The sequence below is a fragment of the Taudactylus pleione genome, unplaced genomic scaffold (genome assembly GCF_031769625.1).
Source record: "Taudactylus pleione unplaced genomic scaffold, aTauple2 ptg000012l, whole genome shotgun sequence".
NCBI lineage: Eukaryota > Metazoa > Chordata > Amphibia > Anura > Myobatrachidae > Taudactylus > Taudactylus pleione.
Genome location: NW_028284415.1, coordinates 6,417,167 through 6,429,236, shown reverse-complemented (window position 1 = coordinate 6,429,236; position 12,070 = coordinate 6,417,167). Strand labels below are relative to the sequence as shown.

The 12,070-nt window shown below is 52.6% G+C and overlaps 1 protein-coding gene across 1 annotated transcript in view; it reads right to left on the bottom strand.

Moving 5' to 3' along the window:
* LOC148542426 (ABC-type organic anion transporter ABCA8-like) overlaps positions 1-12,070 on the bottom strand; it is a 246,241-nt gene that overhangs the window by 179,856 nt on the left and 54,315 nt on the right. Inside the window, exon 6 of the mRNA XM_088468583.1 lies at positions 5,731-5,954. Coding sequence (XP_088324709.1) covers positions 5,731-5,954 — 224 coding nt within the window. The remainder of the gene's footprint in view (positions 1-5,730; positions 5,955-12,070) is intronic.

The window sequence follows — 12,070 nt, the reverse complement described above, 5'->3', positions numbered from 1 at the left end:
GCATTGTTACACGCCCACGGCGCAGTGGGCGGAGTCAGTGACAGGCGGTCACTGACGGTGATTGGGAGTCTGAAAGCGCTAACCCGTGACCAGGGCCAGCCTAGACAAAAGGCGTCCGGTCACATCTGGTGGCATAGCGGTGGGATAATCCCAGGCGGCTTTTAGGTCACCCAACGAGAGAAGCAGAGTTACTCAGGAGAGGAGTAACTGCAGTTCAGAACGCGCAGGATGAGTGATAACAGTGGAATGGAGTTGCATCAGACGGAGGTGGAAAGTGCGGCCAGCGTAACAATGGACGCCCCTCAGAATGTGGTGAGAGCAACAAGTCCTGCCCCCTCTCACAGCAGTTATGTTTCTCAGCATTCCCTAGCATTGCAAGGATCCCTACGAATGGATACCCTAGCGGAGCGGCTAGCGGAATTGGAAGAAAAGGCAATGGAACAAGAACATATGCTCATCATTCGGATGTGGCATGACGAGCGGGCACCACGGGCCATGGTACCCCAAGCACCGTTGCAGACTGCTGTACTGGGATCAGATCGTATACAGTTTGCCAAGTTTGCAGACAGCAATGGGGACATTGATGGACATTTGCAAGTATTTGAAAGGACTTGTAAACTACATAATTTACCCAAGCAGGAGTGGGTCAGACACCTGGTGCCCACACTGCTCGGAGAGGCCCTGGAGGCCTATCGAGGAGTGGCCACCGAGGACTGCGGTGACTATGACGAAGTCGTAAGGGCCCTCCTACAGCGATACTTTGTCACTCCTGAGTCTTACAGGAAAAAGTTCTGGTACTTGCCCAAGAACCCTACTAGCACCTATGAGCAGTTCGCCCACCCAGCTGAGGCAGTACGTGGTGAAGTGGGTGAAGAGATCTGGTGCCACTACCTGGGACGCACTGATTGATCTGCTGTGCCAAGAGCAGTTCTACCGCAGGTGCGCCCTAGAGGTGAAGGAGTGGGTGCTAGACCGAGAGCCACCCAGCTTGAAGATGGCGGCCCAGTTAGCAGACAAGTATGTGGCAACTTGGCCACAAGGGCAGAAGCGCCCGACTAGCAGCCGACCCCAATGGACTGTGCAACCAGGGGAACACCCCTCTTCTGCTCATTACCCCCCAAAGCGGGCATCCGCCAACCCGGGTGCTCTTGGCCAGCAACCGCCCCGCCCTGTCCCTGCAAATCATCAGAGACCACCGGGGCCCCAACTGGACAAGAAATGTTATGACTGTGGGAAAATCGGACATCTGAGGATGAACTGTCCCACAACCCAAGCATACCAGACTCATGCCCCAAATCCGAGTGCTGGAGCCCGGCTTGCTTGCCTGACCCGGGGAGGTGAGCCCAAAGAGACTGTTCCTACTCCAGTCAGTCCAATGGAGTGTGGGGAGATTCAGGTGAACTCTACGGAGAGAGTCACCTGCATGGCCAAGGGGCCACCCCAAAATATGTGGTGGCACCTGCAGACGGTCAAAGTGGGGCCCCTGCAGGGACAAGGATTAAGAGACTCTGGGGCCTCAGTCACTGTTGTGAGCCCCTGCCTAATTGATCCTGCCACAGTACTGCCAGGTCACAGTGCCAAAGTGACCGTGGCAGGCGGAATGGAGCAAGAGGTACTTGTGGCGAGAGTCTACCTGGACTGGGGAGCTGGCTCAGAGTTGAGGGAAGTTGCCGTCATGGATGGCCTTCCAACCAATGTCGTCCTGGGGAATGACCTTGGTGGTGGAATCGTTACCACGTTTGCTGACACTATCGCACGGAGTCAAGTTTCCGGATCACAGTCTACATCAACTGCACCAGAACAGCCCAGCCCAGAGGAAAAAACTACAGCGGCTAGACAACTGCCAGCGCAGCTTACCACAGCATCAACCAGCTCAGAGGAAAAGATTACAGCGGCTAGATCAGCACGACTTCCCAGCATGCCTTTTGCCTCTGGTATGCCTACGTCCCCTAGCACTGCAGAGGATGTTGGTTCCGGCTCGTTGGATCCTGTGAGGGTGCCCAGTGATGCTCCTGTCCCTAGTGGTTTGCCAACTCCGGCGGTGAGTATGAATGATAACACTGACTTCCCTTTGACTGACCTCAACCAGACTGACCCTAGCGATCCCAACCCATATCTCCCTGTAGAATGTCCCTACTTAGAAGGAAGTGAGGGCCCCAGACAGGAGTTCAGGAAAGCTCAGCTTGCTGACCCATATCTGGAAGGCATATCGTGCCAAGCTGGCAGCGGCCTTTCAGGGATAGCGGCAGTGAGTGTGACCTGGCGGGGAGGGTTAAGGTACAGGGTAGCCAGGAAGGTAGAAGGGGATAGGCCAGTTAGGGACCAAGGTCCCCTGCTTGTGCCAAGTAGATCGGGGAAGACACGCAGCCTAACCGTGGTGGATGTCACACTGAGTTCAGAGGCTTGTGATCTGTCCGCCATCACTGTGGAACAGGTAGCGGACGAGGTGGTGAGAGGAGACCTAGGTGACAGGGTAGGTTCCCCTAGTCATAGGTCATTGGAGGAGGATGGTAGGGCAGGTCTGACAGGTAGTACAGACAGATGCCAGGTGGAGATGACAGAGGTGCAGTGCCCAGGGTGTAGAGTGGGGGAGACAGTGGTAGGCTCTGACCAGTGGGGGTGGAGGCAACCAGAAACTGTCCACGTCCCTCGACCCCAAGACAGGTACTGACCTCAGAAACTGTAAGGCCCTACGGACGAGTTGTCTCTGACTGTAGTACTGTAGTGACAACCCTTACAGAGTTGACCAGGGAGGGACTTCCCAAGTCAGTGGACTGGAGACTCTGGTACTAGCTCCAGTGCAGATGGCGCAAATTCGGGACCAGGACATTGTGGTACGAACTAATGCGTCATTGCACGGACTGGGAGCAGTACGGAGCCAGGAGGATCCATATGGGCAGGAGCACCCTGTGGCCTGTTTGAGCAGAATACTGCTATGGTGGGAGGTGGGGTATGCCACAATTGGAACACAGTGGTTGGCAATTGTTTGGGCATTGTGTGCGACCGGCCCCCCAAAAGGGAAACTGACAGACTGTTGTGGTGGAGCCTTGGACTTCAGTGTGACGATTTGGACATTGTGCACCAACAAGGAAAGGCCCACTGCAATATGGAGGAACTGTCAAGGCCGGAGCTGAAGCCCCCCAGGTAGCTTCCCTTAACCCCCCAAGAGACTGCGGGACCAGGAGCCAAATCGTTGGGACATGGCCCTCTGGTGGCCCGCTTGAGGGGGGGGGTAGAAGTGTGGCCGGAGGCCGGCCCCACGTGTGGAATGGCGGCTGCGGCACTGAAGGGGTTAACCCCTGTGCTGCGGCGCCATTTTTAAAGGGACACAGGGCGCTGGGCGCCATATTTAAAATGTGCTTGCGGCGCTAGGCGCCGAGTGTTTTAAATTAAATGTTTTAATTTTGTAATTCCCTGCCGCGGTCCAGCCCCGCTCTGGCGGCCGCGGCAGGGATGAGGTAACCCCTGGTGTGCCACACCGGGGGAGAATGGAGTGCCGGGAGCCGCTCTGCGCTCCACGCTGCGACCTGGGAGTGTGACTCCAGGCGTCCCAGCTCCACAGGGACGCCGCTGGTCCCTCCGTGCCGGCTGCTTACTGCGGCCAGTCAGCAGAGGGCAGGGCGGGATGCCGACCGCCGAGGCTGGGAACTGAGCTCCCGGCGCCCCAGCTACCTGGTGAGGTGCTCTGCGTCGGAGGGCCCGGGGCTGTGTGTTGTGCTACATCCCCCAGGCAGCCTCCGGAAATGGCAGAGCTAGGTGCTGGCTGCTGGGGACTGGGAGCAGCGCTCCTGGCCCCCAGTGCTCCAGGGCAGCAGGAAGGCGCTGCAGCCGGGACAAGCTTGTCCCGGGCTGTAGGGCTAAGCGCCGCAGGCATGGAGGACTGGACTAGCCGGCTCCCTGCCCGGGGCTGGTTAACCCGTGGTGCACGGCACCATGGGCACAGTGTGCTGTCGCTGGGGGCTGGGAGCCTAGCTCCCAGTGCCCCAGCCCCACAGCAGAAAAACGGCCAGCAGTTAACCCTCGGTGCGCTGCACCGAGGGGAGAATTGCGATGGGCGCACACTGGGGGTCGGGAGCTCTGGCTTCCAATACCCCAATGCAGAGAGGCCACCCACTGGGAGACCAGAGAAGCTGACTCCCAGTGCATCATGACTGGCCAAGATAGGGTGCACAGGGGGACCAGGCTAGCCGGCTCCCTGTGCAGTGTTAGACGGTGCGCTGGAGACCTGGAGCCTAGCTCCCAGGGGCCCCAGCAGTATGGCCAATTGGTTGCATGCTGGGGGACAGGGAGAACCAGCTCCCCAGACCCCCAGCGATGTGAGCAGGATACAGCAGAGAGCCCCAGCAGTCCAGGACTGCAGGGCTAGGGGAGACCAGCGCTGAGTGCTGGGCAGTGTAAAGAATAAACAATGTATTTTAAATGTATAATTTAAGTAAAATGCACTTACCTGTGTTCTGTGAAGGTCCAGGGGGATCCAGAGCTCTCTGTGGGCTGCTGGGTCCCCCAGCCTCCTCCCTAGGGGAATAAAATGTTCTCCTATGCAGCCTCATGCCTGGAAGTGGTATGAGGGGGTGCATAGGCAGCTGGCTAAGGCAGCCAGTAAAGTGGGTTTAGGGAGCTTCAAATCGCTTCCCTTCCATGGTCAGGAAACCGTGCCCGGGGACCCTGCTTGCCCACCTCTGGAGCTCAGATTCAGGCAGAAGTAGGAAGCTTGGTCCCTTAGCAGATTCCTGGATGTCCATTTTCGGAGGGAGATCCTTATCTTCCCAGGCTGTATCCAGACGGAGCGGAGCCATGGGGCGTTGCCCAGCTCCGAGGTTGAGCCCAGGCACAGGGGAGTCACCACTCCCCCCTGTCCATGGGGGACAATGTTAAACGTGTATGTGGCCAGCACATGCACAGGTCATGCACTTATGATGATTGGTTGGAAACCACAGGGCGGGCTTACCCCCTGGGGAAATGTGTATTAGAGTGGCATAAATGGAGGCTTCGTGCCTGGTAATATTGGACATCTTTGAAAATCCTGTGTGGAGAAGAATTGCTGTAACATCTTATGTATGCTGATTATTCCCCTTCAATCCGAAGGGAGGGTCTTTTTTAAGACTGAGAACAATAAACACCTTTGCCTTTAAATTCTACTACATCTGTATCCTACGACCAACAGAATTGCGCAAAACACTATTCCGTTCTCCTGCTGTTCTGGGTAAGAGCTCTCTGCCAAGCTACCGTGCAGACCTGGTTCATTGCGAGGGATCAGGTGGGAACAGCCGACACCAAACAAGAGGTGTGTCCGCAGTTAGTCGACGCATACGCAGCAGAGCGGTTCCAGGGGCCGGTGGTAGGAGCCTGAGGGTACGTAAAAAGCGGTTCCAAATGCCGATGGTAGAGTTTGGTGGTGGCAGCATTGTTACACGCCCACGGCGCAGTGGGCGGAGTCAGTGACAGGCGGTCACTGACAGTGATTGGGAGTCCGAAAGCGCTAACCCGTGACCAGGGCCGGCCTAGACGAATGGCGTCCGGTCACAGGTGCTGTGGCAAAGGTTTTCTCAGTCGATCTCTGGTGGACAGAAGAGCCATTCATTACCTGAGGCCTGTACAGATTTAGGAGTGTTACATTTCCATGACTGAATACGGTAATACAATAAAAGAGAAAACGTTTTTTATCCTTAGTTGGGACAATCCTACCTATAGTAAATTGCTTTTCAGGCACATATTGTTAGAGGAACTCACCAGAATGCTAGATCCTTCAGTCTCATCATCTTCATGATCTCTCTCATCTCCCTCCGCTCTCTGGTGACATACAGTGACAGTAGGTAGGTCAGTGATACATAGCACATGGACATAACAACAATGAAGATTCCACTTTGCAATAACTGTCTTCTATATTTTGGTGACTTCATCTTCATTACCCCGATTGAGGTCATTTTACCCTCTACAGGCTTTTTGGTGGCCATCTGGGGAAAAATACTACAATATTAGGACACTGTGAAAGGTGTAATCAATGCTGCTCTTTCTGATAAGCATACTAAAGTTGTGGAATAACATTCCTTATACCCAAGTGGATATAACAGTCTTGACATTCCAAATGATAATAACAGTATAAATGGACAGCAAAGATTGTGTCTTCCACAACAAACTGAGCCATTTGGAACAGTACGTTTTTTTTACACATGAATCATGTAACTGTATATTTTGTGACATGCACAGTAAGGCCTCATGCAGAGTTAGAGGTAAACGCAATTTGTTTTTTTTTCCCCAAAAAAGTGCTTTTTCCTCCATATGCAGTGGTGCATGCGCCTCTGTGCACTTTGAGAGGCAGAATGGAGGAGTGAAGATGCGGGCTGTTGTTACTTGAGTACAATAAGGGTGTATACACACACCTTATGCTTCATGCAGAGTTGTTATGGTCTCCTAAGATTCACTGTGTACCTCTAGAATCACTCAGGTCTTCACCAATAACAGCCACCTGCTGTTCCATAGAACTGGACACATTCACTGGTACTTATGTGGCTGCCTGAACTTAACTCGCGATAGTAGAGGCTTACACGGTTAACCTAGGGCCACTAGATGTTGTGTGACTGATGGAGATACAGCTTTGAGAACCGAGGTGATAACAGGCTAAGATGCAGCCTTGTGGCTGAGGTGCGGCTAGACAGCCAGGATATGGCTTTGAGAGCCGAGGTGATAACAGGCTAAGATGCGGCCTTGTGGGCCGAGGTGTGGCTAGACAGCTGGGATGTGGCTTTGAGAGCCGAGTTGGTAACAGGCTGAGGTGAGGCCTTCTGAGCAGAGATGCGGGTAGACAGCTGGGATGTAGCTTTGAGAGCCGAGATGGTAACAGGCTGAGGTGCGGCCTTGTGAGCAGAGATGCGGGTAGACAGCCGGGGTGCGGCTTTGAGAGCATAGATGATAACAGGCTGTAAGACAGTAATAGATGACTACAACGAGCGGTGAGGCCGCAGGCACAGCACAACCCAGGAGCACCTTAGGCAGCACAAAACGAATACTCTAGATTACACAGTGAGAGTGTAGGATTAGCGTTCTTGAACTCTGCAGAACAGACACAGATGAGCAGGACCGTGTCTGGCAGGAACCGGAAGGACATGTACAAACACGCTATAGCCGGCAAGCCGGCGATGAACCAACAGGCTTAAGAAAGGGTACTGAACCAATGGATGCGAAGCAGGTGATTAATGGAATCTACAGGTGAGAAACGTCATCCAGTATCATGAGCCGTAGACTGTCGCTTCAATCTACTAGCAACTGGAGATGCCATCCCAGTACGGTGTGTACGTTGTCCAGAAGCAGGACTCTGGGAGAGTGACTGGTGACCCGGAGGAGAGGCACCAGGAGCATGAGTAAGTAACAAAGCGTGTTGGCGACTTGTAACAAGAGTAGAGGAAGCAGCAGATTCACCTCTTAGGAGGCGTATCAGTTGCACCTGCTTCAACCCTGGTGGAAGATTTGTGTTGTTGATGATGATGATCATCAACACAGATCTGGCATTTCCTATAAATAAATAATAATAGAAGAAAAAAAACACTGTGGGCATGACTAATTGCAGGTAAAAAGCCCTGCGGCACAGGGAAAGGCTGTTCAATTAAATAGCCTTTTCCTGCGCCAAAAAGTCGGGACTCACCACTGATTCTGCGTTAACTGCGGAATCAATGGATTTTTTGGCCACACGCAAACCCGATTTTGCGTTTTATCCGCTCGTGCAGGTACGAGGTTCACTCTGAATGTGTGGACTTGCACGCAAGGTAATCCCCACTAACTGAATAGCCCTGGCGCTGCAATAACCTGTGGGGTTTACTGTTGGGCGGCGTCAGAGTCGAATCAGAGTGGCGCGATTCAAGTGACTTTGAGTGACACACACTCAGTCAGTGTGTACGAGACAGAAAATGGGCAGGGCTTGGTGGCACCGCTCATGATCTCAGACTCAGCATGCAGGGCCACCCTTGCGCGGCGCAGGTACTGACGACAGTCAGTGTTCCCTCCCTCCTGGGTGGAAACTAGTGAGTGAAGGCAGGCTGCAGGTGACTATAGCACAGCATTATTTGGATGATTTCTTCATTGTGGGTATGCCAGGGAGTGATATTTACAGGGTTGTGCTATTTTTCCCTTGAAGCACTGTTCCATACCTTAGCTGTGCCCATAGCTGTTAATGTTTGTAAAACCACAAGGTCTTGCAGATGGTGAAGCAGATATCCCTTTACCTTGTGTTTGAGAAAGTGACACTAAGGCAAGCTTGTCACAATCCTGGCTAGTTTATACCTTTTGTGACTTACCTCTGCCAGCTGCTCCATGGATCTGTGTTTGCAATTCTCCTGGGACATCTGCTCTGGCTGAATCATGCTGGCTGTGACATCTCTGTGTGTGCAGACTGCTCTCCTTCCCAAACTGATTAATCACCTGGACCCTGCTCTGTCTGTGAGCATTGCAAGTCTCAATTGGAATCACAGGTGTGGCCCTGATTCTCAAGGGCTGCAGAGATGATTACTCCCTCTGCATGTTGTGCCTTGCTCCACTCAGAATGCCACTGCCAGACCACCTGTCTGTATCCACCAATCGCTGCCAGACTCTAGGTATATAGATCCTCCTCTAATAGCACTCAGTGCTTGAACATCTCGTTACATCCCGTGGTGTACAACTTATGCTATAGCTGTACCTCTGAGTACCAGTATGTCCCAGGCACCTGCTGGTTCCTAGACCAGTGCTATCTGTAAGCCTGCTGCGCTCAGCTATCCACGCTACCAGCCTCTCACCTACGGCTCCCAGGCCGCTCCAAGTAGCTTCCACGCTACCAGCTTCTCCACACGGCTCCCAGGCCAAACCAAGTAGCTTCCATGCTACCATCTCTCACCCACGGCTCCCAGGCCGCACCAAGTAGCTTCCACGCTACCATCTCTCACCTACGGCTCCCAGGCCACTCCAAGTAGCTTCCAGGCTACCGGCTTCTCCACACGGCTCCCAGGCCGCACCAAGTAGCTTCCACGCTACCATCTCTCACCTATGGCTCTCAAGCCGCTCCAAGTAGCCACCCAGCTACCAGTGTCTACCCACGGCTATCCAGCCGCTCCACGTAGCCACCCAGCTACCAGCATCTACCCACGGCTATCCAGCCACTCCACGTAGCCACCCAGCTGCCAGCATCTACCCATGGCTATCCGGCCACTCCACGTAGCTACCCAGCTACCAGCGTCTACCCACGGATATCCAGCCGCTCCACGTAGCCACCCAGCTACCAGCGTCTACCCACGGCTATCCGGCCGCTCCACGTAGCCACCCAGCTACCAACATCTACCCACGGCTTCCCAAGCCACAACAAGTAGCTTCCACGCTACCATCCATCTGCAAGACCATCTACTAGTAACCCGACCAGCTCAGTCAGCCTTCCTGCCGGTCCCAGTCCGGTTCCTCCAAGTAAACTCACCTCACGGCTCATTAGCTGCACCAAGTAGCTTCTGTGCTACCATCTATCTGCAAGCTCATCTACGGGTACCCCGACCAACTCAGTCAGCCTACCTGCCAGTCCCAGTCCGGTCTCTCCAAATTCCTTCTGGTCTCACTCCAACGCTTCAAGTTTCCAGTTCCAGTCACTCATCACCAAAGGCAGTTCTCACTGCTACCCACTTCTTATATTAAAAGAGCTATTCATATTATCCATGGTTCCAGTCCAGCCGGCCTCCAGTGATTCCAGTTCATCACCTGAGACAGGTAACTCACTAGCACCAACTGTGACAAAGCTCAGTCACTCTTTTGGCAGCTGTACTGGATCATTACATTGGGCCAGGTTTTCTGCAGGTAAACTGAAGCAGGGCACTGTGGGTATTTTGGTCTCAAGTAATAATATTCAGTTATCTAATGAGCTGTGGGACAACCTGATTGTGTGGCTGGCCTTCTTGTGGGATTTCAATGGGATGCGTATCTGATCTCCCCTGCTGCCAATTGTTTCAAGATGCCCTGGCTGCAAGTGTGGAACTGTTTCTGATAGTTGAAGTGGTTAACAATGGTCCTTTAACTTGTTCTGGTCATGGCTTATGAGTTCCTGTATCCATCTCACAGGGCTCAGTAGCTGTTTCACTTGGATGGTGTGCCGCTCACTAGGTATCAATTTTCCAGTGCTTGGGCATGTTGGTTATCAGCATTGCTAGGTAAGACACACACATAGCATAAGAACAACCACTTCAGCCACAGAGCCTGGATGCTCTGTCGCGTTGATACAGGCTTTGGGCCATTGAAAGTCCTTTACCTATAAGTCTTACATATTGTCTGTAGGGCTGTCTCAGTAAGTTTGCATTTCCTGTGTAGGATAACCCAGGATTTGATTGCTTGCAACAGTTGTTGTGAGGACTTGCAGGGCTATAGTTAATTTTTCTTCCTAAGGGTTTTTTTTTTATGGTTTTCACTTTCATCTGGTATTCCCGACTTTCCCTCCATTTTTATTTGCTTTGTTGCTAAATTTACTGGATTTTTACTGTACTGCTTATTATGCATTTAGGTATGGTTTGTTAGACACTCATTAATTTATTGGCTTTGTCGGCCTCCACTTTTCTGGGTGGAATGCCTGTCCGTTGATTTGGGGTTCAGGGTTTTTGCTGGGACAGTTTCTTGGGTTTGACCGACTCGATAACTCTGAGATAGGGGTAACCAGGTGGTTGGTCGCCCACTCAGAAGACAGCTACAGTATTTGGATAAATGCACATCCAGTTTCGCCTCTCTGAGATCCAGTGTGGAACGGCATTTGAATAGTCTGGCCTGACATTATCGCAAGGTGTCACCATGGTCCTGTTATAAACATATTGTGGCATTAGGTCAGTTCAGTAGTGACTTTGTAGTCAATTTAACCTGTGAATTTGTGCTGCAGATGTTGGTTTGTACAGGCCCGATGGAGAACATTTACACAATAAGGATTTGTTTTTTTGTTTTGGGGGAAGCTGTTTTCCTTTCTGTAGTTGGCTGATATTGGTCACAATGGTGGTGGGCTACAGTTTGCTTTAGTTGGTGGGAAAGCATTGCTCTTCAGCAGCTGTAGTAGAATTGTGGGGCACCTCCCCTTTGAAGTAAGGAGGAGAGTTGTACTGTAGTGAAAAGGGGACCTGGGCATGTCCTTGAGAGGTATTCCGTTTGGCTTGTTAAGGAGAGGTGGTTTCCTCACAGTGCATTTTGAATTTGGGGTGGATGTTTCATCCTGTATGTATTACGTTATTTTAGGCCATGCTAATTGTCTACAATGCTTAGTCTGATTTATTATTACTCAAGCTGTGGACTTTGGGCCTGATTCAGACCCACTCGCGAGCGGCTGTCCGCTCGCAAGTGGGTCGATGTTATGCACTGAGCATGCGCACGACGGAGGGAGCTCCGTCGTGCGCATGCGCCAGACGCGACGAGCGAAGGAAAGTCCTTCGCTCGTTGTGTCCAATCAAAGGGGGCGTGCTGTCAATGTTGATTGACAGCACGCCCCCTTTGGTGGGCGTGCCGGGGGCGTGCCTCCCTGATGGGGGCGTTCCCACGGGAACGCCTCCCGTCAGAAGCCGGCCCACTGACATCACTAGTGATGTCAGTGGGAGTGATTTTGGCTCTGATAGAGCCAAAATCACTCCGGAGCTTGCGGTTGAAAACCTCAACCGCAGGCTCCGGCTCGCAATTTCGATGGTCGCGATGGTCTCGACCATCGCGGCCATCACAAAGCACGCTCGTATAGCCTGTGGGTGGTGACCCACAGCTATACGAGCGTCCAGGAGGACGCTCCATGAAAATGGAGCCCGGCCCTCATTCAGAGCGTGCGCTCTGCTCAGAGCGTACGGCTCTGAATGAGGGCCTTTATTGCCAAATGTGTTGTTGCGTATTCATTTTAGTAGGGGATAAGATGGGGAGTTAGGCATGATATGTAGACAGTCAAAATTTTGACATTCATCATGTTGATAGTGATAAAATGACAACATCTTAGAAGCCGTGACTTACCTGCTCTCTGTTGCTGCAGCGCCCCCAGCGGTCATGTGACTGACTTCCAGGTTCGACCTCTGATCTTCTGACATTTGGGTGAGTATTTCTTCCCTAACCATAATCC